The sequence below is a fragment of the Onychostruthus taczanowskii genome, unplaced genomic scaffold (assembly GCF_017590055.1).
Source record: "Onychostruthus taczanowskii isolate IOZ18803 unplaced genomic scaffold, ASM1759005v1 scaffold18, whole genome shotgun sequence".
NCBI lineage: Eukaryota > Metazoa > Chordata > Aves > Passeriformes > Passeridae > Onychostruthus > Onychostruthus taczanowskii.
In genome coordinates, this window is record NW_024499017.1 from 7,281,425 (window position 1) to 7,308,728 (window position 27,304).

At 57.9% G+C, this 27,304-nt stretch overlaps 1 protein-coding gene across 4 annotated transcripts in view; it reads right to left on the reverse strand.

Moving 5' to 3' along the window:
- Positions 1 to 5,744: 5,744 nt before the first annotated feature.
- The window catches only part of RIPOR1 (RHO family interacting cell polarization regulator 1), a 31,405-nt gene continuing 9,845 nt past the window's right edge, over positions 5,745 to 27,304 (reverse strand). For 2 of the 4 annotated variants that reach the window (XM_041400496.1, XM_041400494.1), the window contains 21 exons: positions 17,113 to 17,239; positions 15,236 to 15,385; positions 14,834 to 14,912; positions 14,502 to 14,525; positions 13,991 to 14,044; positions 13,759 to 13,911; positions 13,620 to 13,683; positions 13,494 to 13,537; positions 13,167 to 13,292; positions 12,728 to 12,876; positions 12,399 to 12,528; positions 10,480 to 11,292; positions 10,088 to 10,227; positions 9,605 to 9,779; positions 9,328 to 9,463; positions 9,019 to 9,180; positions 8,723 to 8,881; positions 8,190 to 8,386; positions 8,000 to 8,083; positions 7,713 to 7,803; positions 5,745 to 6,711 (listed from right to left, as the gene is read on the reverse strand). In XM_041400496.1, coding sequence (XP_041256430.1) covers positions 6,614 to 6,711; positions 7,713 to 7,803; positions 8,000 to 8,083; positions 8,190 to 8,386; positions 8,723 to 8,881; positions 9,019 to 9,180; positions 9,328 to 9,463; positions 9,605 to 9,779; positions 10,088 to 10,227; positions 10,480 to 11,292; positions 12,399 to 12,528; positions 12,728 to 12,876; positions 13,167 to 13,292; positions 13,494 to 13,537; positions 13,620 to 13,683; positions 13,759 to 13,911; positions 13,991 to 14,044; positions 14,502 to 14,525; positions 14,834 to 14,912; positions 15,236 to 15,385; positions 17,113 to 17,213 — 3,129 coding nt within the window. In that variant the 5' untranslated portion in view covers positions 17,214 to 17,239 and the 3' untranslated portion in view covers positions 5,745 to 6,613. Of the gene's footprint in view, positions 6,712 to 7,712; positions 7,804 to 7,999; positions 8,084 to 8,189; positions 8,387 to 8,722; positions 8,882 to 9,018; positions 9,181 to 9,327; positions 9,464 to 9,604; positions 9,780 to 10,087; positions 10,228 to 10,479; positions 11,293 to 12,398; positions 12,529 to 12,727; positions 12,877 to 13,166; positions 13,293 to 13,493; positions 13,538 to 13,619; positions 13,684 to 13,758; positions 13,912 to 13,990; positions 14,045 to 14,501; positions 14,526 to 14,833; positions 14,913 to 15,235; positions 15,386 to 17,112; positions 17,240 to 22,545; positions 22,712 to 24,333; positions 24,396 to 27,304 lie in introns of those variants that run through there. The other 2 variants (XM_041400498.1, XM_041400495.1) reach the window with 2 other exon arrangements.

Here is a 27,304-nt window from a genome sequence, read left to right on the forward strand (position 1 = left end):
GAAATGGAGCAAGAGTAATGGGTTAAAATATTAATAGTTCAAAAATCAGATGCGTTGGAAGGAAGCTGCATTTTTTTGTTCCTCTTACTCCATCAGTCACTGGAGGACAATAAGGCCAGGAATTCAGAGAGAAATATGAATGTAAAGAAACCCCAACACAAACCTGTGGTGGGAGTTTTAAGGCTGTTAAAGTTGAAATCCATGTTAAAAATCTTTCCTCCAATTTGTGCTTCTTGAGATATCACTGCAGGTTGGGATAAAAGCTGTTCAACAGCCCAGGCGTTACCACAACCTGCTTAACAAGTCACAAACCCATCAGAAAAACATTAGCATACATTAGCATGTGTAAACTGTGCCCTTAAATCCTGCTATGAATAATGGCGATGACTTGCTGAGCTGTGCTGTGGAGAGGAGGGTCTCTGCCGGGGGAGTTGTGCTGAGAGTGAGATCAGGTCCTGACCCGGCTTTACGGGTTTCTCCTGCCTAAGCCTAAGCTCTCTCAAGTCCTTGCAAAGCAGCAGAGCGCCGTGGGCTGTGTTGAGTACCAATACTCCTTTGGAGGTTGTTGACGACCCAGAACAAGTTTCCTTCTCAGGATCATGACAGCAAGATAAGTCCATTAGCCTGTTTCATGGAGCATTGGCAGCTTACCGAGGGGCCAGAGGGGATGAGCTGTGTGGGTGCAGCCTTGGCTGAAGGAGAAATAAATTATCTACAAAGCAATGGTAAAAAGTGGCCATTAATTATAAGGTGACAGTGTAGCCCACAACCATGAGCTCCTGGGTCTTCATTGCATGAGAAATTTGAATCATCAAAACAATATCCTGAATTTGAAGGAACCTCACAAGGTTTTTTGAGTCCAATGTTGGACAATCGAAAGCTTTGCTAAAATAAAAAAAATCCCCACATCCATGGCCTTCCGTTTAGCCACTGGATGAGGTGGTGTAGAAGGAAATTAAGTTAGCAGAGCACGAAGAATCTGCTCAGAACATTTCTGTAGTGTGAGTTTTTTAAAAATCACGTACATTCTAAGCTGTCAAGCCATCAATTCTCATGCTGCAGTTTTTGGGAGAATGGCATATCTTTCGTCTGTAGCCATGAATCCTGCTTTAAGCTCAAAATTTATCTCAGGCACGAATCAAAATGGAGAAGAGCAGTGGCTGTGTGTCAAACTGCCTCTTAGCTTCTTCGAATACCCACCTAGGGCAGGGTGTAAATGGTTGCTAATGATCCTTCTTGCCTTTTGTTTGAGCCATTCCACAGCAAACGATCGCATCTTTCTAGTAGGAATGTCGCAGCTCCGGAAGCAGAAGGGTTTGTTCCTGGCAGCACCTATTCGTGGACTTCTGCTAGGAGCGTCCCGGGCTCTCCACCAGCGAGTGCTGGGGGTCTGCCCTACTGATCCTGGGTTTCCTCACTTGGAGGCGCTTTTGAGCCGATTTGCAGGGAATTCAAATCCCCAGTCTCTGTCCTAACCGTGACTGCTCCTGAGTATCGGTCTCTGAGCCTGTCCAAATGAGACACCCAGAGGCAGATGCTCCTTCTAGAAAAGCGAGGCCTTTCCCAGAGACGCCTTGCCCATGGACACAATGGAAAGAACTGAAGCCAAGGAGCTCCCGAACACCTTGCTGAGGCCCCGGGTGGGCTCACCCTCCTCATTCCAGCTCTGTGCTTCCATCACCTTCACAATCCCTCAGGAGTCACCACTCAGAGTCAGCTCTAAGGAAGGCAGTAGTCGAGGCTGAGAGCATTAAATTAAATTTTGAAGGCTGCCTAGAGCACCGTTTGGTGTCTCTGTGAAACAAGGCCCCAGCTGTTGCCCCAGGAGTGGTCCTTGGAGAACAAGCCCATACAGATGTGCCTGACAGCCCTGCAAGGAACACGTCAGTGCTCATGAGGAGGCTGTTGCTTTGCTGTGGTTCAGCTCAGGCTGCTTAGCTGTTCCAATAATCTCTAAGTGCCCCAGTGAGTGCCTTGGAAACACGATTTCCCACAAGCCTGGGAAAAGGTGGGAGGTCCAACTTCAAGATTGCTCAGACCGGAGAGTCATAAACTGCAGCCTCCAAAAAGGACTTTGCATCAAGATTTAAGTGATTTCTAACGCAAGGGCTGATTGGAGCTTGTGGTGCCACAAAGTGGCAGCGTCTCCTTGGGGTCATTCTGGCTGGTGGCTGCTCTTGGTGTCAAACACAGGCAGCTGCACCAGCCTGGATGCTGTGCAAGAGGAGGGAACATTGTGCTGATGGCCTTCAGGGGCTCCTCAGGACACTTTCCCCAGAGTGACAGGTAAAAAGCGATGCCGCAGAATGCTCCAGAATCTGTATGCACCCTTCCAATTAAAAGGAAGAAAAGCAAAACCAGCAGTAAGCAGGGAAAAGGAACATCTTCCCCAAGCCAGAGCACATGGATAATGTAACTGTGACACAGACACCCTCCCACGGGCTGCAGCTCCTACAAGAAAAGCAAGTAGCTGCTGAGCACAAGCACGTCCGTACGGGAGGGGGATGTTTTAAGTGCTGACACAGATTTGGCTGACAAACGCGGTGCTGGCACACTGTCTCCTTTGAAATAACAAATGCTGCCGCAAAACGTGCTCTGCACTGCTGTGTCTGTCCCTGTGTGCTGTGAAAGTGGCTCCCAGGGAGTTCACCCATGAAGCTGAGGGGTCTGAAAATCAAGATCTTTTGTGTGAAGTTCCATCCTGTGGAAATGGCAGTCCTGCAATTTCAGGTGACCTGGTGGTGTCCATAGGGCTGAGGTCTTTGGCAATGCCAGCACAGGCCCGTTCACAGCAAGGGGCTGGGCAACAGATTCTTAAATTAATCTGTTTGAGTTTTTTTCCCACATGTTCTTACAGACACATAAATAATGGGATTATTCCTTGCAATTCCAGGAGGAGTCATTTTGTCCTGGCCTGCAGCTCCCTGCCTACCCTGACAGAAGTCTGCTTTTCTGCTCTGATCTCTTCAGTCAAGGTGTAGCTTATCTTGGAAAGTGGAATTGGTGCTGCAGGGAGGGGACAAGGTTTTGGCAGGGCAAAGAGAACACACAGGTAGGTGAGTGAATTAAATTCATGGCTTTGGCCACTGGGCTGTTTTTTGGGTTTTTTTTCAGCAGTTATTGCAAGGGGAAAAGAAACCAAATCAAATGTGTGAGAGGGCTGAGCCACTTTCCACCTCTCAGATGCTCTTGTCTGCAGTTGCATGTGCCAGCTGGGACCTACATCCCTCATCTCTTGCTGCTCAAGCTGACAGTATGATGCAGTGATTTGGAAAAAGCACTGTGCTTTCCTCCTGGAGCTTGTCCAGCCCCCCAAAGCAGGTGGAAGAAGGCTAAGGAATGAGTGATACAGCAGTATCCCCTGGTTAGCCCTCCCTGCAATCCCATCTGCAGACAAAACTGCATCCAGAAGTGGTCATGCTGAGGGGATGTCCCAGATGGGATCACATGCACCACAATATGCTACATTCTGCCTGAGCCAGCCCCAAAAAGCTGTGCTACAGTGAGGAAGGAGGAAGTGAAGGCTGCAGCCTCTTGGGATACACTTAGGAACCTAGGGAAGCACCGATGGATGGGCCTTGCTTGGCCTAGGAACTAAAAATCCCCTGCTCCACTGGTGACGACAGTGCCCCTGCTCTGGCACAGGTGGCTAGCAGAACTGGGGGGCTGTCCCTGTCTCTGCTGCTTTTGGGGGCATCTTTGCTGCTCTGAACTACTCCCCTCCCAGGACCATACGGGCCACTAAGATGATTAAGGGATTGGAGCAGCTGTCATGAGAGCTGGAAAAATGAAGGCTTGGAAGGGAGTTTCTTGTCCATGCCTGGTGGGGGATAAAAAATCACAGAATAGTAAGGTTGGAAGGAACCACTGGGGGTCATCTGGTCCAACCTCTCTGCTCAAGGGGTCATCCTAGAGGGCATTGGACAGAATTGTGTCCAGATGGTTTTTGAATACCTCCAGTGAGGGAGACTCCACGCCCTCTCTGGGCAACCTGTTCCTTTGTGTGGTCACCCACACAGTGAAGTTGTTCTTCCTCATTTTCATGTGGAACTTCCTGTGCATTAGTTTCTGCCCATTGCCTCTTGTCCTGTTGGTGGGCATCACTGAGCAGAGCCTGATCCATCCTCTGGCACCCTCCCTGCAGATACTGACATTGATGAGGTCCCCTCTCAGTCGTAACTTCTCGAGGCTGAACAGCTCCAGCTCCCTCAGTCTTTCCTTGTAAGAGAGATGTTCCAATTCCTTAATCATCTTTGTATCCCTCTGGTGGATCTGCTCCAAGAACTCCATGTTTCTCTTGTACTGAGGAGCCCAGAACTGGACACAGCATTCCAGATATGGCCTCACTAGGGGTGGAGGGGCAGGATCTAGCCCTGCTGCCAAAGCTCTTCCTAATACATCCCAGGTTACCAGCGGCCTTCTTGGTCCCCAGGGCACACTGCTGGCTAAGGGACGGCTTCTTGTCTACTGAGACTCCCTGGTCCTTCTCTGCAGAGCTGCTTCCCAGCAGGTAGGCCCCCACCAGGTACTGGTGCATGCAATTATTCTTCCCCAGGTGCACCATCATGCTGGATGTTCAGGGATTTAAACCAGCAGAAGGTGATGGGCAGGGTTTGAGGAGAGGAAGGCAAACGATACACGCTTAAAAAAATCACCAGCGAAACCACAGAGCAACATCACAGATAAGAGGGGAGAGCAGTTCTGGAGGCCCCCAGCCCCACAGTAACACCATGCAGGGTATAGGAGCAAGGGCCCCAGCAGCCCTACTTCATGATGCAGGCAGAAATATCCAGGACCCCCCCTTTCTGCCTAGTCGGGAGGTGGCACAAGACCCAGCACTCTGCCGTGCAATTTGTAGCCTGATGCCACCTCCTCCTTGGTGGGGCAGAAGGCTCCGTGTCACCAGCCACATGCTGCCAAGGCCACTGAAGTCAGGAAATGTAATAAAAGCAGTGAGAACCAATCGTGTTGTGAGTGTCAGGGAGGTGGCTCCCACCATGCTGCTGCACCATGTTGTCACAGCCACCAAGAGGACAAAGTTCCTGGGAGAGCCAGAGGAAACAGTGCTTCCTTCCCAGCAAGCCTCTAAAAACCCAGCAGCTCGGTGCTGAGGAGCTGCACAGGAGGGGCACAAAAACCTCTAAAAAACCTCCAGCCTCAGGGGATATGGTGAGGGACGAGCAGCAAGGGGGGACACAGAGAGCAGCCTCCCTCCCAGCCCAGTGGTGTGTCCCTTACACAGTGAGGTGGGAACAGCGGATATCCTGGGACAAGGCACAGCCAGTTAGGCAGAGCAGCTCACAGGGTGGTTTAGCATTCCCTGTCACACCCATCCGGTGTGGGAACATTTGGGAACATGGCCTGGCCACCACAGCTGCCACAATCTGCTTCCAGTGCTGGACAGGGGTCCTTACTGGTCCAAACTGGAAGTCAGGGCCTAGATAACCAACAGCAGCTGGAGATGGGGAACGTGTGGATTTACACACACACACAGGGCTGTTTCCATTCCCAGGGTAGCCCTGGTTTTGGTGGTCCCCACCCTGTGTGGCCACCTCCTACTACCTTGGGTGATGCGTCCCATGCCCAGCAGCCAAATTTTGGCAACATTTGGCTGAGTTGCAGGGCCAGAAATCACAATTATTTCCCATGGCATCCCCTGTCACCTTCCAGGCAGCTATGCTGACACCCAACTTGCCCTGCCCCAGGGCACTGGGGCCAAAGAAACACCCTTACAGTGACACCAATGCTCTTTAAAGGTTTTTATTTCTGCTTTAAAATCAAAATTAGTCATTCTCTGTAATTACATTATATATAGATTTATAGAGACAATATAGAAAAGAATTTTTTGCTTTTGTTTTTCTGCAAAAATCTGTAAATAAAAAATAAAATAAAACAAAACAAACAAAAAAAAAAGGTGGCAGCTTCTGTCCATCCGTCTGTCCGTCTCTCTATCGCTCCTCCTGCCCCTGCCCTCCACAGCACTTTCCAACAGGCCAGGAAAGGCTCTGGGCTGAGGCCACATCTCACTACACTCCCTACAGCCACAAGCCAGGGAGGGACAGGAGCACGTGGAGCTGGAAAGAAGAAACGCCAGCAGAATATATTAATATCTTATATTTCATTTTATTTAAGTCCTGGGGACTCCAGGTGGCAGAGGGCAGCAGTCCCCATGGCCCTGGCAGCTCCTGGAAAGAAACAGCGAGGTTTCCAAAGTGCAGGTCCTCCCGAGACAGGGCGCGTGCCCTCGAGCAAGAGGAAGGCAAGAGGAGGCAGAGAAATCCTCTCCCCGCCACCCCAGTCCTGGCAGCTGTAGCGGACGAGGGGGACAGGAAGGATGGACTTCCTGGGTACTTAAATAGCGATCAGAGGGTGGGGTGTGCAGCGAGCCCCCTGCCCAGTGGTGTGGAGGTGGCACCCGTGGGGCCGGTGGCCGGGGACAGGGAAGCAGTGCTCCGTAAGGCAGTGTGCGGCCATGGCGAGCTGCCGGCAGGCGGGCGGGGTAATACTGTGGTGTGCTGCCGGGAGCGGAGCTGCCGGGTCCCCAGTCCGTGCAAGCCCGGGTGGCCCAGCAGTGCCTTTGCCCTCAGGGATGGCAGGTGGGTTTGCGTGGGTCTCAGAAAGCTGTACTGGCCATGCTGGCTGGTGCAAAGATCCGCGGGAGGCTATCCAGGGTCTCCTCCAGTCGCCGGTGAGCTGATTTACCATCTTCCCCTGCAAGTACATGCCACGGTCAGCGATACAAACTGCAGAAATTCTGTCCCCTGCTAATCCCTGGCCACCTACCCTGGCCTTTCCAGGGAACCATGCCTAATACCTGGTAGAGCTGAGCCTGCGTGCTATGGCCACAGCATGGAAACCTCTCTTGTTCTCTAAAGCACACCCCATGGCAGGTCCCAGCTGGGATCTGGATCAAAAAGTCCCCAGAGCTCTCAATTCAGAGGTTGCAAATCCCATTCTCAGCTGCCCATGCGGGACAGGGTTAATCTGTATTTCAGCTGCAGAACTGTTGGCTTGTGGAGAGCCTCACTTGGGGCCAAGGTACCAGTGCTCAGGGCTGTGCCAGCTCTGGTGGCTCCAACACCTATGCATATCTGCATGCACTGGCATGGGGGTCACAAGGGCTCCCCAAGAACCCCCAGGCACACACAGGGATGCACACATCCATGCTACAGGCTCACTCTGAGCTCTGCCTGCAAATCTGCCCGCAGCGGCCATCCCCAGCAAGAGATGGTGACATGGACAATCTGCTGGGACATAGGACACAAGGCATCTACATGTGTCAGGGTGCCAGTGGGATGTGCACTATCAACAACCAAGACACACAGACTCCAAAATGTGACACAGCTGACAGGCTCTAAGACAGAGACATTCGTGAGCAAAGCAGCCGGAGGAGGGACAAGGGGTACGAGGACAGCTCACGTGTCCCAACCTGCGCAGCAGCTGCCACGATCTGGAGGCCTAGAAACACACTCAGATGGTTCTCTCAGGGCCATCTAGCAAATAATAAATAACAACCAGGCTTAGTGCTGTGGCTACAGGATGCCTGGCCCTCGCTGCCAGCTTGCTCTTGCCTGGCAGAACTTGGGGAATAATGAACCAGAGTGCGTGGGGTAGCCATGGAGCCCCATTTCCCATGAGCACTGCTGGCACCAGGAGATGCCACTTGGGATGCTGTGGGTGGGGAGCAAGCAGAGAAGCAGCAGGACACTCACCGCACAGCATCAGGCTCTGCTTGGCTGCCTCCCGCACAGGCTCTTTGTCGGTTTGGCACAGGTAAACCAGCTGCTCAATGCTCTCCTTGGCCTGCAGGAGAAGAGACAAGGAAATGAGTTTTGGCTGTCAAGGCTGGAGCAGGAACACAGCCAGAATAGGACGGTAGCACAGGACGCTGCAGCCCCATGGTGCAGAAAAGCCCCTCATCCTCTTTCTTTTCCTCCTCATTGTGTTTTCTCTTTCTCTGGAACATGCAGCCCTGCTGCCTCCTCCCCACATCCCTCACCTTCAAGCAGCCCAGCGCCGCACACCCTGCTACACGTGTCTGCACCTCCTCATCCTCCAGCTGCTCCAGGAAACACACGAGGGCCTGGGAGAGATGGGGGAGTCAGTGCCACCATCTGTAGCAGATGAGGGGCAGCACCCCGGAGGCTGTGGCAGCAGCCCACATCATCCCTGGCTTGCCCAGCACGTACCCGTTGGCGGAAGCGGGGGTTTTCTGCCAGGCTGCGGAGCTGGGCTGACACGGCGCTCACCACCTTGCTGTTGCCCTCCACGAGGAGCAGGCTCAGTGCCTTCAGTCCCTCCTTCTTCAGGCGGCCCTCAGGCATGCGCTTCAGGGCACGCAGCACCACGTCCTGGTCATCCGAGTTGAGGTTCTGTGCCAGCAGTGCTGCAGGAAGCCATCCAAGGTGTGGGGAGTCACACAGCACTGCCCCCACACCCCTGCCACCCATTCCCAGGCACCTTGGATCCATGCTGGGCAGAGTGGGCCCTACACAAAGTGCCAATGCATGGAATTGCTCCCCAGGACACTGGGGGACCTACAGCAAGGATATGGAAATGCAGCATGGGACTGGGCTGCACTCTAGATCAGACTGACTTGCCCACTCCAAGAATGGCTGAGCCTCTTGGTGAATGGTCATGGCACTGCGGCAGGGTGATCAATCACTATGGTGATACTTTGGCACCCCATCCCAGGACTTAAGGAGGGTGAGAGAACACCCACCTTCCTCTGCCAGCTCCATCATGTAGGTGTCAAGCACCAGGGCACCGAGCGACTCAAAGTGGCTCCAGTACTGGAAGATGGTGACCTGCTCGCTCTGGGCACTGCCGGGCCGCCGGGGCAGCCGCCGATTCAGCACATCCTCCACCAGCTTCACACACACTGTGGGAAAGAATCAGGATCACAGTGTGCAGCAGCCATGGTCACTCCTCTCTGGAGCTGCTGGCACCCATATCCTCCCACTCATAGTCACTGAGTCAGGCTGGCAACTCCCCGAACACCCCTGGGCACTCACTCACCAGCATCTGCCAAACCAGCGTGCTGCTCACTGATGGGAGCTGCATACTGGGCACTGAGCACCTGCAGGAACCGCTCCACAGGGCAGGTGTAGACGTTGGGCACTTCCACACAGAGGTCCCAAAGGGGCAGCACGCCCTCCTTCCGTGTCGAGAACTGCACCACTGTGGGGACAGGCACTGTCAGACCTCCCCGAGGCCACAGCAGCAGGCAGGTGACTCCTGCCCTCTGTCTGGCATGGTCTGTTGCTGCCCAGCCATGCCCATGACGGGACAATGGCACAGAGGGTCCCCTCAGCTGTGTTTGTTTACCATCAGCGGCCGAGCTGGCTGCTCCTGCGCGCTCCTCCGTCAGCTGGCACACGATTTCCAGCACCTGGGATTCCCGCAGGAGCCTGTCCAGGGCATACATCTCCTGGCACCGCAGGGGACCAAAGGTGCCCAGCTTCTGCAAGGCACAACCAAACCAGGGACATCAGGGACAGAGCCCACATCACAGCCCCCAGGCTGCAGCAAGACCCCCTTCAAGGGGATACATACAGCCCACCCCAGGGTGTCCCCTGCTGCCATATCCCACCCTGGTCCTCACCAGCAGCAGGCGGTTGCAGTTGTTGAGGTGAAGCACCAGAGCTTTATCCAGGAACTCATTGCCAGTGCTCATGGGATCAGTGCTGGCCTCAGAACCGCTGCACATTCCAGTGTCATCTGCCCCCATCTCGCCAGCGCTGGGGGCCCTGGTGCTGCGCAGGGGTCTGCCAGCCCTCCTGCAAGCCAGGGAGAGATCAAGGCCGTGGATCAGCACAGGACACCTGGACCTGGCCTTTCCCCACACACAGGGCAGAGGACAAGTCCCAGAGGTATAAGGACTGCCTCCATCCCACCCCTCATGCAGACCTGCAGGGTGACATTGTGCCACCAGAAGGACCAGGTACTGCTGGTTCTTGACCTAGACCTTCCCTAAGCTGTGACGAACAGGTCTAAATATGCTTGGGCACCCTTGAACATCCCCCATTTCAACTGCCCCAAGGCCGTCTCCTGCCCTGTGTCCCATGCCATGAGCCCCACTGTGCACCTCTCATCTTGGAGAGGCTCCTCCTCAGAGCCTTCTGAGTCCTCCATGTCAGAGGTGTTGAGGAAGCTGAAGCTCTCCAGTGCATGCTCCACTGTCAGGCTGATGCTAGAGGCCCGGCTGAGGAAGACACCTTGCTTCTGCTGTGGAGGAAGGCATGTGGAGTTGGATCCTGGCTCACCACACAAGACAGCCCTGCCACCCGCATTACCAGGCTATGCCATCATGGATGGCCCCATCCCCATCACCCCTGGGTACTGCCAGTGGGGATGGTATTGTCTCCATTGCCTCTGAGCACTGCCACCATGGCTGGCCCTGTCCCCATCATCCCCAGGTACTGCCAGCCAGGATGACCCTGTCACCCTCATCCCATGACACCCCTGGGAGCCCCTCACCAGCAGCATCTCCTCCAGACGTTTGAGCTCCCGTTCGAGGGGCTGCAGCTCCGGGAACTGTCCCCGATAGTCATCCAGAGCTGAGCCTAGGAGGCCAATTGCCTCCTCCAGACCTGAATCCACCATCTTCCCCCGTGGCACCTCAGGGACGCTAGTGGGAAGTGGTGGGGTTGGGACGGGCCTCTCTTCTGCAGAGGCTTGTGCCAGTGCTGTGGGGATCCCAGTGCCATAGTCACTCTGTGCTGGCGCCTGGCTCTGCACTGGCTCTGCATTGCCAGCCTCCTCCTCGCAGGAGGTTGCCCATGCCACGGAGGCACGAGGCTTGGCCTCAGTGGCCCTGTCCTGCCCTGCCACAGCAGCTGCCATTGCAGCACCAGGCAGAGGGTGTGCATCTTGCTCGCCCATCCCTGTGTCCTCCATGCTGGGCGCAGGCTCCCAAGGGCTTTCCACAGTCTTGACCTCCATTGTGGCATCCACGCTGGCCTCACTGATGTGGCTCAGAGTCCGGGAGTAGGGCACATGCCCGTTGGCCACTGTCTCCTTCTTACGGCTGCTTGGCTCCTCCGGCTGACTCCCAGCAGAGGGGACACTGCTGCCACAGGCCCCAAGCACGGCATCAGCCTCCTCTGGTTGCTGGGAGAAGGAGATCTCGATGGCAGGGGCGGAGGCCTGCACCTCAGGCTGCACGATGGGCTTGTGTGTGGCATGGCGGGCACTGCTGGACAGCTGGGGACTGGTGGAGTCATCTGAGGACTCAGAGGAGATGGACCAGGCTGTGCCGTTCTCCAGCTCCTCTTGGCGCCGCAGCATATTCTAGAGAGGGGGAGAATGGTGTCAGCTGAGACCCTGCTCCTGCTGCCCCATCTCCTCCAGCTGTCTGCATGTCAAACGGGCTGGACTGAGGATTGATCTGAGCTGGAGGGCACTGAGGCTGCCATGGCTCTGCTGACACAGCAGGATGGTCAGCAAACACCTGGCAGCTTCCAGCTCTGGATCCCACCCAATGCCAGAAGGCAATCCAGCTCCCCATGAACAGCCCCATATGTCCTGGAGCCTTGGGGTGCCAGCAGTCCCTCAGCACAGTGGGATGCAACACATGGAGCCAAGGACACCAACCACCATAGCTGCAAGGACAGCAACAGCTCCAGCACCAGCTGGTGGGGACAGCACTGGCCACCACACCAATTTTGTGGTTCACCATCACTGAACCAATGCCAAGCCAATTCCACATTAGTCACACCAGCACCATGACAGCATCACACCAGTGCCACACCAGCACTGTCACACCAGCACCATCTCACCAGCACCATCACCAGTACCACACCAATGCCACCAGCGCGGGGACATGGAGAAGCTGTCTACTCACTAGAGCCCAACTATTGCACAGGGGTGAACCCAGGTTCTCCTAGCTTGGGGAGTAGCTCTGCAGGACCAGCCAGACCCAGCCTGGCAGAATCAGGCCTTTGGGCATCGGCGAGGGATAGTGAGTAGGAGACAAGGACCGGCTACAGCTACAGTGGGATGGCCACAGCGCTGGGCTAAGCTACTGGCCTGCTCCAGCCCCGCACTTACGCGGCCCTGCTGCGGCCATCTCCCGAGCTCGGCCGAGGAGACATCGCCGCAGGAGCAGCTCTGAGACAGCTTCTCGAAGAGTGTCTCCCGAAAGATGTCCAGCAAGGACCAACCACGCTTGTCAGCTGCCCGCTCCGGGCTCTTGGGCAGAGAGAAGAGGAGCTGTGAACGTGGGAGGGAGGAGCAGGAGCCGGTACTGGGGAGTCCTGGTGGGATGGCTGGAGAGGAAGGAGCTGCCTACCCATCCCTGAGCTGTGCCACCCTCTCAGACGTTGCCTAGGCACATCCCTGTGTGGACCCCTCCACTGGCCATGTCTCCTGAGCAGCCCTGCCTGGTGCACACTTACATAGAATGCCTGTTCCCGCAGGGACGGCGTGTCAGGCGGACTCTGGTTGTAGGTGGAGAACCTCTTGTTCACTGTGGAAGCCTTGTTGACGGTGCTGGCTGCTGAGGGCTGGTCGTCCTTGTCAAAGGGGCTGGGGAGGACAGCAGGGAGGTGAGGGGTATGCACCAGCCCAGGGGATCTCAAGACACCAGGACCCCCTCCAGACCAGCTCTGGTTTTCTATAATTACAGCCCGGTTTTGGGATGGGAGACAGACTGGGGCGGGTCGTCTCTTGCTGGGCATCCCCTGCACTGTCATCTGCCACCAGCAATGCCTGCTGAGGTACTCACTTCCAGGTCACCTCCAGGCTGAGTTTGAGGGTGCCCAGGTCGTTGATATCCACAGCCACTACCTGTGGCAGAGCTGCAAAGAGGTCCTTGGTCTCACAGGACACATTGCCCACAACAACATGGTTGGCCAGGCTCTTTAGCTCTGTCACCTGGAGAAGGAAGAGAGGAAGGTGAGGAGGAAATGAAACCATGGGCCAGTGAGGCTGATGTTTAGGTGAGGTGATGGAAGTAAGCTCTGGGAAGTGGTGAAATCACCATTCCCGAAAATGTTCAAAAAATATGTGGATGTGGCACTTGGGGACACAGTTTAATGGTGGGATTGGCAGTTCTAGGTTAACAGCTGGACTTGATGATCACAGAGGTCTTTTCTGACCTAAATGACTCTATGATGTAGGGGGACAGCTGGCCCACCCCATCCCTGTCCTTTTATGCACTATACCTTGATGGAGAGGAACTCAGTGACGAGGGGTAAGAAAACCATTTCTTCGCTGTCCCACACCTGCTTGCTGTTCACCTCGATGCGCCCTCGCAGCTTCCACCGCTGCCGTCCATACTTCATGAAGATCTGGGGATGCAGAGGTATGAGCATGGGGGAGACATGACCCCAGAGTGATGGCATGGGTCCCTAGGCATGGCCAGGGACCCATGCCACCCACCACCACCCTGCAACATGCCCTCCACGCCAGCACCCACCTACACCCCTCAGACACCCCAAGGACAAGAGGGCAGAGGAAGAGCAGAACCCAACCCATATGGTCCCACCAACCTCATACTGGTCACCAGCACAAAGCCGGGCAAAGCCTGCCAATCCTGCAAGAGAAGGCAGAGGGGCGTCAGCAGGCAGCAGGCAGGCAGGCAGGCAGCGGGACAGGGATGGAGCAGGACATGGTACCTTTCATCCGGACGTGGAACTCGCCCAGCTGGCTCTCCAGCTCATTCTCCAACAGACACATGTTCTGGGAACAGACAGATGGATGAGCAGCCACCCATGGACTCAGCACCCTGCCAGCTCACCCAGCCAGCTGCCTCACCTCTGTGTACTCCTTGTAACCCTTGCTGGCCTCGGCCAGGCTCTCGCGTGCCTCCCGGCTGCCTGGCGAGCCTGTGCTGTAAGCCTTGACCATGTTGTGGGCTCCATCACGGAGCCGCCGCTGGATGCAGTAAGCCTCATACAGCTCATCTATCTGCAAGGACAGGCCCGAGCTGCAGGGAGGGGCAGGGCTGGGGACAGCACGGCCACCCCAGCACTGCCCCAGCTCTCACCTTGCTGGCATGAAACTCCAGGCGACGCAGGAAGCGCTCGATTGACTTCACTTGCTGGAAAAGCAGAGGAGATGGTGTGAGCGGCAATGCAGCCCCTCTGTGGAGGAGCCACGGGTCACAATGTGGCCTCTGCGTCCCCTGCACTGGGACTGGGAGCTGCAGGGGGGCAGCCAGTGGGAAGCACCCATGTCCTGCAGCCTCCTCCAGACTCCCATGCACCAGAAGGTCCTCCAGGAGCCAAGCCAGGCTCCAGGGTGCTTTTTTCCCATCCTGTGAGCTAACCCATACCCTGCACTCACTAACAACAACTTCTGTTTGCCTGAAAGGGGTTACAAGATCATCTCTGCTTCAACCCCTGCCCACCTGGACCACCCTGCCTGCAGAACCCCAGACCCTCTCCTTCCCAGGGGATAAGGCAGCACGGCAGTGCTAGCAGAGCGAGGCTGGCAGTAGCACATCCCAGGCACAAGGAAGGGCAATACAAGGGGGATGAGACACTGATCCCACTTACCTTATCCAGATCGTAGAGAAAGCCCTGGAGAAAAGATGAGAGGGATAAGATGTAGCACAAAGCCAGCTCTGCCCACCCAAAGAAGACCCAGCACATGGCATCCACCACCCATAGCACGGCAGTGGGACATGCAGCACCCAGCCAGGGCTGGAGAGTGCATGACAGAGGGATGGGAGCCCGAACACCAGAGCCTGGGCTGGCCCCTACAACCCCACAGACATGGGCTCTGCCCCAGGCACAGATGGACCACAAGTTGTCCCAGCTGTGCCCACAAGCCCAGCTGTTTACCCAAAGCACCACTCCCCATAAGGCTCTTCCCACGCAGCACTCACCAGGCGTGAATTCCTCTTGGACTCACGGATCTGTGTGCTGAGCTTCTCCAGTTCCAGCTGGTGCACCTCCAGGTAGGCTCTGGGGGCAACCACACCATGGGGGTCAGGTTGGGATGCTGCGTCCAGCGCTTCCTGCTCCCCACAGCCCACACCAACTCAGCACACGTGGCAACACATCCCCACTCCCTGTTCCAGCACGCAGGTGTGGGAACCCATATATTCCTCTACAAGGGATGTGGTGGGATGTGGGACCCCACACAATCTGGGACACCAAGGCAACGTGCCAAAGAGACCTAGCATGTCGCTGCCTGGTGGGAGCAGAGAGCTGCCAACCCCAAGCCATGTCACAAGCTGTCCCCATGCCCCTCAGAAGCTCTCAGCCTCCACCCACCCAGCACTTACGTCAAGCCCTTCTTGAGAGCTTCGTACACCTCGTCCAGGCGGTTGGGCTGAGGCACCTTGGGTGGTGGGGACTTGTGGGACATTGAGAACATCCTACTGACCCTGGAGCCAGTCTTGCGGGAGACAGTGGGTGTGAAAGGTGAGAGATTCCTGGGGAGAGAGGCTGGGATCAGCACACAGCACCCGGGTCCTTCTGGGTGCCCCAGCCAGCCAGGCACCCGTCTCTAGAAAAGGGCGATCTCTGGCATGCAGGCCAGGTCCACTGGGCCAGGTCCACCAGGTCCCTGGTGCCAGCTGGAGGGAGACAAGACAAAGGAAGATGGCCACCTGGAATCAAACTGAATTTATGGAGGGTCTGTGGGGACATCTCCAGTCTTTGCTGCCCTCTAAAGGGGGCATGCTTGGCTCCATCCCAGTACCCAGGTTGCCAGGGGCATAGAGATGCTCCTCTGGGAGGGTGAAATATGCCACCCTGTGCTTCCAAGGTCAGGCAAGGATCCCAATCCAGCATGGGAGCATCCTGGGGACCAGCAGCCCTGTCACCTCATCACCCAACACAGCAACATGGGGCAGGGACATGCTCACTGATGCTGTGCCTCTCCAGATGTCACCAAACCTGCTGGATGGAGCTGCCTCCCCCAGCCGACCCGCGGGATGCTGCTGGGACCTGAACACCACCCTTCCTGCCTTGTGCAATGGAGTCACTCCCCAGCCCAGCAACGCCTCACTGACACCGGCTCTTCCCTTCCTCCTTCCAAAGCATTGTCACGCCACCAGTGCCCAGGAGACACCATGGGCTCCTCATTTCCCAGCCTCAGGCTGTACCTCCCATCCTGTGCTGCTCTTCACAGAAGTGACCAAAAGACTTCCCCGAATCATCGGTGGGGAAATGAGTATCTTGGCCTCTTCCCAAGAGATAGGTAAGCACCTAATTTCCACCATTCCTTCTCCTTCCCATCCTCCAAGGTCCCTGGAGGCATCTCCCACAAGCATCTCCCCGGCAACCACTTGGTTGCAGGCATCTAAAAGTCCTCCCTCTTCTCTGTCTCTAAGAGGCCCCCTCTAGTACCCACAAATCACCTGCGATGTGTTGGTGACCTGGAAAGTGTCACTTGGCCCAGAGGCTGGACAGGACTTGGAGGCAGAGTTGAGCAGGATGGGAGGTCAGAGCACAGGGAGGCTCTGGCTGCTACCCAAGAACTACCTGCAACATGGTATCCAGGAGCTAGGGATGGTGCAGAGAGGGTTGGTGGGGAAGTGCAGCACATGGGGATGCTCAGCAGAGAGGAGGAGGAAGGGTATGAAGGGACCATGACATCACCAGTGGATGGAGAGGATGGAGCAGGGAACAGCTGCTCCTCAGACTGCAGCTGGTGGGCAGCTGGTAAAACCTTTCAAACTACAGGTTTGAGGTGACCCTGAGAAACCCTGATTCATACCAGCACTCAGTCCTGAAACTGGCTGCTGCAGGATGTCAAGGACATCAAGACACTTCAAAGCCACCCCAGCTCTCCCTCACCCATTAAACATTATGAGATAGTCACAGGGAAGGGCTTAAGAGCTGGTTGAAGAATGAGGTGAGCTACACCTGCCTTCTCTCTCATGCTCTTGTGGCAGCAGCTACAGGGCTGCAGGGTCCTCACACCACCTGGGACATGGCATGGCAGAAGGTTGGGATGATGGGCTCTGTCTCCTACGTGGCCTCAGTGTTCCCTGCAGCCCCCTGTACAACAGCCCCTGGCTACCAAAAAGATCCCTGAGGGAGGTGCTGGGACAGCTGGATGGAAAAGAGCCTCGGGATGCACAGCAGGTCCCACCACAGAGTCCAAGCCTGTCACCATTGCCCGTGGCAGGCAGCATGAGCAGCCATCTCCTACCTGAAGGGCCGGTCGGCCGATGAGTTCACTCCGGCGAAGGACTGGCTCCTATTGATCTTGGTGACGAGGACTCGGCGCTGCGGGCGCACAGACAGTGACATCGTTGAGTGTGACCTGGAGGGCCGCCCTGGGGACAATGACACATCAGGGTCACCAGCAGCACGGTGAGGACACACATGCAGGCAGGACCGCCACCAGCACTGACAATAGCACCAACAGACCATGGGCTGGGAGACTTCCCACTCTCTCAGTCCAAGAACACTCCTGGTGCCACCAGGACACAGATCCCATGATGTCCCCAGAGATACTTGGTGAAGTGGGGCTCTGGGCACTGTGAGCTCTCAGTGGCACACCCAGACAGACATGTCCCAGTTGGGCCCCATGGGAGTTACAGAAAGGGGCTGATGCCCGGTGCCTACCATGGCCTTTCCCAGATACATCCATGGCAAACTCTATGTGGTGCCCAAGCCCAGACACCTCCTCCTGAACCCCACCTTCTCCTATGTCCGTTGTCACCCGTGCCACCCTGCTGCAGGGGCAGGAAAGGCACAGGGCTGAACCCGGCTGCCCAGCCCTTCGCTGTCTCCTCACTTGCTTCCGCTCACTCCAGCAATCAGGAGGGAAACCCAAGGACAACAAAGCACTTTGGAAAGTTCCCAGCTTTGCCAGAAGCTCTGCGTGGGGGGAGAAAAGGCCAAGCCATTCCCTGCCAGACCCTGGAAAGTCCGTGCAGGCCACACGTGTCCAGCCCCATGGCTGCTGCACCTCTGCTCCTGGCACTGAGTGTCAGGAACCTTGAAACCACTGCCATGAGCTGCCTGTCCCCACCACAGCCGGTGCAGTCGATGCCAGCTGAGTCTCAGGGCCTGCACCTGGCTGCCACTCTGCATCACAGGAACCATCCCTGTGGCCAGGGCTTGGGGAAGGCAGCCCAAAGGACAAGGCAAGAGCAGGGGAGAACAGGGCTCCTGGCCCTGCCACCCCCAGCAGTGCCAGCTGTGCACAGGAAGGAGCCCAGCCCACAGGGCAGCCACGGAGGAGCAGGATGCAGGATGCTCCATTCATTCTGGCCACCACTGGTGGCAGGTCAATCCCTCTGTCCCAGCCAGCCCTGAGCAGAGCTGTTTTTGGGATGAGCCCACACGGAGCCCAGCAGTCACACACCCCTCCAGGGACAGCCAGGCAGGACCCTAGGGATGCACAACTTCCCTGGCTGACCGACAGAGCCACTTCCCTCTATCCTAAGAAGCTCACTTTGTCTTTCCTCCTGTCTCCAGCATGGCCGACAGTGAACAGCACAGGGACACAGGCACTGCTGGGGCTTCCACCCCCACCCCATCCCATCTCCACTCCTTCCCCAGGCCCAGGACCCCAGCTCAGCCTGGTCCCACATGGCTCACACTCACTCAGCCACCGGCAGGCATCCCCCAGGCACTGTCCCCTCACCACCCCGCACACCAGGCTGGGGCCAGGGATTTGCAGCACCCAGGATGAGCTGGAGCCATTTGCAGTCAAAGCTAACCACCACCACCACTCACCTCTATCCTAGTGGAGCCAGGAGGCAGCAGGTCCATCTGGTTCCCCCTTGGGACTCGTGTCCCAGCCCACACCACGGAGCCACTCGGCGGGTCCCACGGACACAGTTATCTGGGTGCCAGTCCCTCCATTTTCCAGGACAACACTGTCCCAATTAAGCTCATTACAAAGAGCTGTAATCCCTGGCAGCCCGGCTGACCTGCAGGCCTGGGCAGATTACCCTCTGCAGGGCTCTTTAATCTGCTCCCCACTGAGCGAGGAGGGCCTGCGGCACTCGTGCTGCAGTGGCTCAGCCATAGGGAGAGCACCCACCACCCACAGGACAAGGCTCTCATGTATGGGGCAGGTCACAGTTCAAGGTGAGGACAGTCCTACCAACCCATCCTTCTCCAGCCCACATTACCACTTTGGAGCACAGAGGGGCCTCTAAGGAGAGTTTCCCAGTCAGGAGCCCGCACTGGGGAAGGACACTGAGATTGTCAAAGAGAAAGATGCTGAAAGCATCAAGGGGAGGAGGATGCAGGAGGGGGAGAAGGATGCTGGCTGTGCTGGTGGGGACTGATGCCCCAACACAACTCAGAGCAATGAGCAGCCACCTGCCCAGGCACCTCAGAGGCTCCAGCAGACCTGTGCCATGCTGGGTCCTGCTCCAAAGCACTGGAGGCTCCCTGACTGGCACAGGGAGCAGTGGCTGCTGCCAGGAGCACATCCCTGCACTCCAGCCCTGGACCCAGCTCTCCCACAAACAAACATCCACCACAATGTACCATGGCACCCTGCATCCCCAGACCTGGCACCCTGCAACCAAGATCCTGTGCCAGGACCCCAAGCCCCCTTGGAGGAAGGGGACACCAAACCCCTGCTCTGCAGGAGTGATGCTCCAGGAGCCCCAAGGATGCTCCAGCCCAGCACCGGCAGCCAGCCGGGTGCTGAAGGGCAGCATGAGGCAGGGCAGGCAGGATGTGGGGTCTCTGTTCCTGGCACTCTTGGGCTTGGCTCACAGAGGAGGAAAAATCCCCAGCGTAGTGCATTCCTGACATTACCGAGATAAGAGGTACCTGGTACCAGCAGCACAGCCAGCCCCCGCAGGGAGCAGAGCCTGGGGCACGCTTGGAAGGGACCACTGGGCACAGTATCTCACCCAGGCTGGTGAGCCCCGTGCCAGGCTTACCATGAGGCTGGCACCATCAGAGCACCAGCACACTCATGTCCCTGCCATGGACTAAATCCTCAAGCACATCCTTTCTCTCTCCTGAGCAGAAAAGGTCCTGCCCCAAAGGTTCAGTCCCAGCAAGCCCCGCCGCCCCCTGCCCTTAGTTAGGGCTCAGCGCTAACAAACCTGCCTCCCGACCAAGCTTTTCACCTTCTCCGTGCCACAGACTGCCTCCAGATCTCCCAGCGTAGCAAATGCAATCCTGGGAGTGTGTCCCTCTGTCCGTCCTTGGCCAGCACTGCCCGCGGGCAGCGGCCAGAAGGGCAGCGAGCAGCTGAACAGGCAGCACAGCACGGGGTGCTGGAGCCCACCCCGGGGCTCTCCAGCCCGGCTGCCGGCTCCTCTCTCGACGCCCGCCCGGTGCTCTGGAGATGATTGGGATCCCAAGAATGCTGGTCTGAGCAGCGGAGGGGGCAGTCCGACCGGCTGGGTTGGTCCCAGCTGGTTTCTGTTTCCGACACTCAGACACCAGCCTCAGGTCGCTCCGGCGGGTTTATCAACACTGCCCTGGTCGGAGACGCCCCAAACTGGCTCCCCCTGGGTCTCCAGCCCTGCAGCCCTGGAGCTGGGGGTGCTCTGACCAGCACTTCCAGGGACGTCACTCACTGAAGGCCACCATGCCCAGGGCGGCCAACCCAGCAGACCCCAGCACCCCTCACCTCGGGAAAGACACCCAGGACCAAGGAGCAGCACCTAGGGCACCCAAGCGGGGTGGGTTGTGGTCCCTGCACTGATGGCACTGCGGTCATCCCCGGGGCACAGCAGGGCACAGTGTCCCTCAGTGGGGGAGCCCACGATGGGCCCAGGACCACCCATCCTGCCCGTGGTGTCTGGGGCAAGTGGGGGGTCCTGCCACGTCCCGCCCCAGCACCTCTGGGTGAAACCTGGGCGCACGGCGGGGATGACCTCGGGAGCCTGTGAACTCAGCCCGCTGCTCGGCTCCCCCGGGAGCAGCCGCTGCATCCGTGTTTGCACAGCTGTGGCCCCGCTGCCCCAACGCAGGCACGTACCCCGGCCCCCGCCGGCCCCTTCCGGCCCCGGGACGGCCCTTGGCCGGCTCCCAGCGTGGGCTGGAGCAGTTCTTCCCTCCCATCAGGCCTCATCCCCCCTCGGCACAGAGGATGGGAGCATCCGGGGACCGAAGCCATGCTGCCTTGGTCACAAGGAGCCTGAGAGCCGCCTCTTCCCTGACCTCTCCATGCTCTGCCTCTCCTCCAGGAAGGCAGGACACCCCCGGCTCCTCCTCGTGCTGGGCAAGGAGAGGGATTGGGGGCTTTTGGGAGTCAGATGAGTCAGTGAATGGCATCCCGGCTCCCGTGACTCACACGGAGAGAAAGTCTCAGCCATAAGGTCACAGCCCCACAGCCCCCAGCAGAACAGGGAACGGAGGTTTGGTCGTTTGGGTGCTGGCTGCTCTCACAGTTCGGGTTGGATGGATGCTGGGTGCTCTCAGCCCCATGGCAGTAGGGACATGGCGCTGATATCCGCCTCTGCGGCCAGGGGAGGCTGCTGGCTCCTTGAGCCAAATGGGAGGGCGGCAGGAAAGGGAAGGAGCTGCGAATGGGAAGAATTGGAGGAAGTGCTTATTTACCCCGCAGAGTATCCCTGCGGAAGGGCAGGGCACGGCACAGGCGGACACTCACAGCCAGTTCCTCGGGGGGGGGGGGCTCACAGCCCCCGACCCTGCCACTCATCCCGTGGGCTCCCTGTCTCCAGCCAGAAGGAGATGCAAACCCAAACTGTAACGCAGGGAAGCGGCAACCACTGGGGCAGGGGGTTTCCCAGGGGCTGGCAAAGATCAAGCCCAGTGTGTTTTCTAGGATGGCTCCTGGGAACCAGCCCAGGACTACTGTGGTCCTGGTGAAGTGAGTCCCCCACCACCGAAGGCACAAACCAAGCACCCACCCAATCAGGATCTCCACGGACACCGCTCATCTCCGTACCCTGTGAGATGGGGCTGCATCCTGGCCATGGGCACCAGACTGCTCCTGAGTGGGCTGTGATCCCTCTCAGAAGTGCTGGGAACCTCTGGAAGGATCCTCCTGGGACTGGCATAACCTTGTGGAGGTCCCACATGCCACCTTCCCCCTGACATCCTTATCTCCAGAGTGCTCTGCTGGGTACCAGTAGCTACCCCCACAAATCCTGCCTAGACAACTTGGTCCAAATGCACAAAAGCAACCCCAAGGTCCTCTATTCTCCCCAGGTCCCCTGGGGCCACCATGCCAGGGATGCTTGACATGGAGATGGGCTCTGTTTGTCATCATCAGACAAGGGGGCATGAGTGGGGGAAAAACAGTTTGTTGAGGAAAACTGTGCTGCCCTGGCATCAGGGGTGCATCACCCCAGAGCAGCTGGCAGCTGTGGCCCCTCTCCTGCCTTGAGACACAGTGGATCTCAGTGTAGACAACAGCAAGATCAGGGAGCCAGGGGGTCCTATCCTACACGGACGCTCTGTCCTGACACCCCATCACTGCAACCCGCAGTGACAACCCGTCCCTTGCAGGTGACGGGTGCATATGTCCTTGGTGTCTCTGTCAGGGAGAGCTTTCCCCTCAAAAAAACTCCTCACCCCAAAAAACCCCGCCGGAGCCCAGCCACGTCACCCCGGGAGCCTGAAACACCTGGGGGTCCCCAAATATCGCCGTTCTGGGTGCTGCCCTGGTGCTGCCGGCGCTCAGTACCTTTCGGTTTGCCATTCATGGCGTGCTGCGGCAGCACATCCCCCTCGGGCTGGGCTCAGCGTCCCGGGTGTCCGTTGTTCTCTCATGCCGTCTGTCCGCCCGAGTGCGGGGGCCGTGGCCGGAGGGCCCCCCCAGCAGCAGTCTCCTCCCCCGCTTCCCCTGCCCGCGGGCTGACATCACTGCCCAGCGCCGCAGCCCCGGCGTGACTCAAGGGGACGGAGGATGGGAGGACACGGGAGGATGCCTGACCCCCCCCGGAGGGAAGGGGCCCCACCAGCACCGGCTACACCCGGAGCACAGCACACTTCGGTCCCTATGCTTCCATCCCCACCGCGCCCCTAGGGAAACTGAGGCACGGGTGGAAGGGAGGGGAACACACTGCAACCCCCTCCCTGCAGCCCCTCTCTGATCGCTTCCCTTGGAGACCCCCGCTCCCGCCGGCACCCAGGGCCGAGCACAGGGAGCTCACACCGCCCTGCCGAACGCCCCGCTGGCCCGGAGCTGCACCCGAGGCTGGGTGGGGGGTGCACAGCCCCCTGCCCCCATCCCTGCCGGCTCCACTGCGGGCAGGCACAAAGCCGTGGGCAGCTGATGCTCACACCACTGCCGCTTGCTTCTGCAATGCTTGGGTTTAAATATAAGTAGATACAAATATAATAAATATATATAGTTATATTTATGTATATATAAAACCACCGTGGCTTTGCTGTAGGCTTCACACAGCATGCAATCCCGTGGGGTGCCTGTGGGCATCCTCCAAGACCCAGGAGCCACTGGGAAAAGGGCTTCCTTGCTCAAAAGTCCATACTTTGTATCCTGAGTATCCAAAGCCTTGGAGGAGCTCGCTTCAGCCAGGGCTTCCTCAAAGGGCTCTCCAAAGACGCTGGGGTGCAATTCCCATGGGGGAATGAATGTCTGTCCTGCTTTCCATGGGGGTCCAGCTCCCATAGCGCAGTGTGGCAGACCCACCTGCCCTCCATGCCAATCCCAGCAGCCAGCAGCACCTCTCAGGCCCAAAACTCCCTGTTTAGTGCCCTAAATAACCAGAGACTCTGTGGCACAGATTGTCACCATGCTTCAGCACTGGTCCTGGGAATACCCAAGACTGCAACCCCCCTCCAGGTCAGACAAAGGCTGGAGCAGCCAGCTCTGTCCAGGCTGGGATCAGCTGCCCCTCACTATGTCACTGGAGCAGGAAGAAACACCAAACACCTCCCTCCCAGGCTCCTTTCCTGTTTGCTGCTGATTTTAGAGCAAGGTCAGGACAGGTTCAGGAGGAAAAGCACTGAGACAGTCTTGGGGGTCCTTGCAGATATGAGGTCCTCCCACAAAGTTAACCCCTCCCCCCGAGAGTGAGCCTGTTGTGGCATTGCTTCCCCAGCCCAGAGCAGGTCCCATAGGGGACAAGAAGCATCAGGGGCTCCCACGTATAGTGGCATGGCTGCCCCACTGTGGGCACCCACATGTGGCTCTGGAGCCAGCCACAGTCAGGCCTGCAGAGATGATGTTGCAGCAGTGTCACCAGAGAGTGCTGTGACCCAGGGCACCCTCAGGTCCCAGTGCCCAGGTGGGTGCTGGGGTGGGTGCACAGCATCACCCACATTGGGAGAGCAGCTGGAGCTGGTGAGGCTGGGCTACCTCTGAGCAGCATCCAAAGAAAAACCATCCCAGGTGCCCACCAGCCTCCACACCAGTGCCACGAGCCACGGGGAGCCAGCAGCCCAGCACACTGCAAAGCCCATCTCCACCCCAGCCTTCCAGAACCTGCACGAAGACCACGTCTCCTACCTCGCCTGGACACGATGCATCCCCCCGGCTCTCCCCTCCGACGGGCACAGTCCCATCCTGGCGGCTGCCGTGGGCAGTGGCCACCACCGGCTTTTCACCCCGTGCTGCTTCTCCCCAGGGAATGGCATCACTGCCGGCACCGCCCCGGCCCCGACCATCCTTGTGCAAAGCCCGCGCCGCGCTGGCAGCCAGCGGAGCCAGCGGCCGGCACACGGCCAGGCAGCGCGCCCGCAGCGCCGGCCCATGCCAGCTTGTTTGTTCTCATTAAAGGTTAATGAGAAAGCCACGCTAAAGCTGCCCAGCTGCGGGAGGGGCTTTCCCCGGTGTCACACAGAGTGAGGGACTTCCAGGCTTCCCTCGCAGAGGGGTGACAGCCAGGCTGTGGTGCTTGAGGGGACTCTGCCTCTCCGTAGCCTGCAGTCCCAGGGGGATCTGTGTGGCAGCTGACTCATGAGGTGCCTGGCATGGCATCATCCCGGGCATCATCCTCGGGGAGACCACCAGGAATGGGCAGGAGACAGGGTCAGGCACTCCAAAAGTGGCAGAGGGTGCCGGAGAAGGACACATTCCACCAGCCATGCCCTCTGAGCACCTCACAGCACCCTGCACAGCACTTGGCGGGGCTTGACAGCTCAGGACACCTTGCCAAGGGAGGGCAGAGGAAGGGCACAAGCCACGCCAGCAGTGCCAGGGTGGTAATTGAGTTAAATGAGTCCCTGGCTGGGCTGGGAATAGGGAGTGGGTGCAAGGAAAGGGACATCTCCATGTGACTTTTCAACTCAGGAGGTTTCCCTGCATACTCACCACTCTGGCTCAGCTCATCCTGCCAGGGTGGCTGCCTCAATCCCTCCTCTGCAGCAGGGATGTTGTGGGTGTAATGCCCCAGGTGCTCCCTTTTTGGCAGTGTCCCTTTATGCCTTCCTCGCACCAGGCCTGGGGAGCCGCCCTGGGCATCCCCACCCCAACCACAACAGCTGAACATGCAAACACTCCCTGGGCAGCCATGCTTGGACACACACATACAGCCACGGCCAGTCTGTGCACAGGCAGAAAAATCCAGCAGGTTATTCCCACTTCCCTGCCTTGCAAGGGATAGAAGACCAGCTTCCCACAGATCACACATCCTGTCAGCAGAGTCCTAGGGAAATTCTCCAGCTTCCAGGGACCACCAGCACTGAATCTGAGTCCACCTAGCCCCTGGAGAAGCCACCAGCCCCAACCCAATGCTGCCTTGGTGGCACCAGCACCGAAGACCAAGGTGATGAAGAAACTATTTCAGGCTGTTTTGGACAAGTACTCCCCAGCCACAGACATCCTTGAGTGGCTAGGAATGTCACCACTGCTGGAAACCTGACAAGAAAGGGCATAGGCCAGCCTCAGTCAGTGTTAAAAGTCATGGCTGGCCCAAAAGGTTTGTGGAGATGGAGTCAGCCTGGTGAGGGACCAAAAAGCTTTTGGCCATGGGGGAGTCCCGGGAGAAGGCAGGAGATGACAAGTTTGTCAAGACGACACACAGTCACAGCTTGAAGGAGAAGCACAGTAAGTGACCAAGTGAGCTGTCCTGGGCTGGGACAGCTGGTCCTAGAGCTGCAGGTGGTCACCCCCACTACAGCTGAATTCTCGGACTTTATTTTCTGCTAAAACTGGCAAAGCCAACTCCAAAAAATCCTGGGAGCCCAACGCAGAGTTTTTTTCACAAGCGGATGCCCTGAGGGCTGGAGAAGAATCAGCCCTTGTGCCAAGCCAGGCTCTACCCCCAGGCAGGCTGGCCCGATGCTGTCGGCAGCATCCCTTCCTGGAGGGGCTGGGCACGGGGCGGTGGCAGACTCGAGCGCTCCCCCCTCGCTTCCTCGCATAGTCCCCACACGGCAGCAGAAATAGAAACTATATAAATGGCAGCCCTATAAATAACCCCAAAGCACGCGGCGGGGAGCTCGTCCCAGCCCAGCACTGGCCTCAGCCCACGCAAAGCCAGGGCTTGGGCTGCCTCCACTGTGCCCTGGGGATCTCGAATGCCAGCTGCTCCCTGCCCGCCATGGGTTTCCCAGGGTCCTGTCCTTTAGGTCAGTGTCATGGCAGGAGCCTCAGCCACGGGCATGCTCTGGATCGCAGCCTGATGGCATTCCTGGGGGACACCCTATGCCCATCCAGCTCTTCCCGTCCAGCCAGCACTGGACAATGCCCACTGCAGGCAGCCTGCTGCAACCCAGCCAGCAGAGTCCCGGGCAAAGCAGCAGCTCTCCTTGCTGAGGAGCCTCAGCAAGGCTTGGGAAGAGACACCCCTGTCCTCACCACTGTCCTTATTGCAGATCAACAGTTATCCCCTGGTTGCATCCCAACACCTCTCAGCTGCGCCCCCCCCCAATATCCTCCATCCCTGCCATGTCCATTGCTGCCCCCATTTCCATGCTGAACCCCATCATGACATGTCCTCCATGGGGACTCAGCCACCACCACGCCAGGCATAACACCACAGCTCCTCTCCACCCAGGGGAATGTGGCAAGGCATCGGGAACCCTCACGAGCCGAGAGGAGGCAACGCCACTGGTGACAAACTGGTGACAAGCCCTGCACTGCCGGATTTTGCGCGGCGTCACAGCCTCATGTCCCAGCCCTGCCTGGGGGACGCAGTGAAGCCACCAGCCAGGAGACGGGACACATGGGGTTTATAGGATGCCCAGGACTTCCCAGTGCCCTCGGGAGTCTCCTCTAGGAATGTGGCAAGGGTAAAACCCGCTGAGGCTGTTTGCATGCCCAGGGATGGCCGGAGGTGCGGCAGAGGAAGGGTTAATGGTGCGAGGCCTTCCCGAGCACTTCTTGGCAGGCTGGGAAGGGCTGGGAGACAGGAGGATCGGGCCAGCAACAAAGCGAGATCTGTCTCATTAATTCCTCCGAGCATTCCTCCCCCCGTCACCCCGGAGGGGAGGAGGAGGCAGCACCCGGCGGACACGGTGCACCCAGGTCCCTCGGG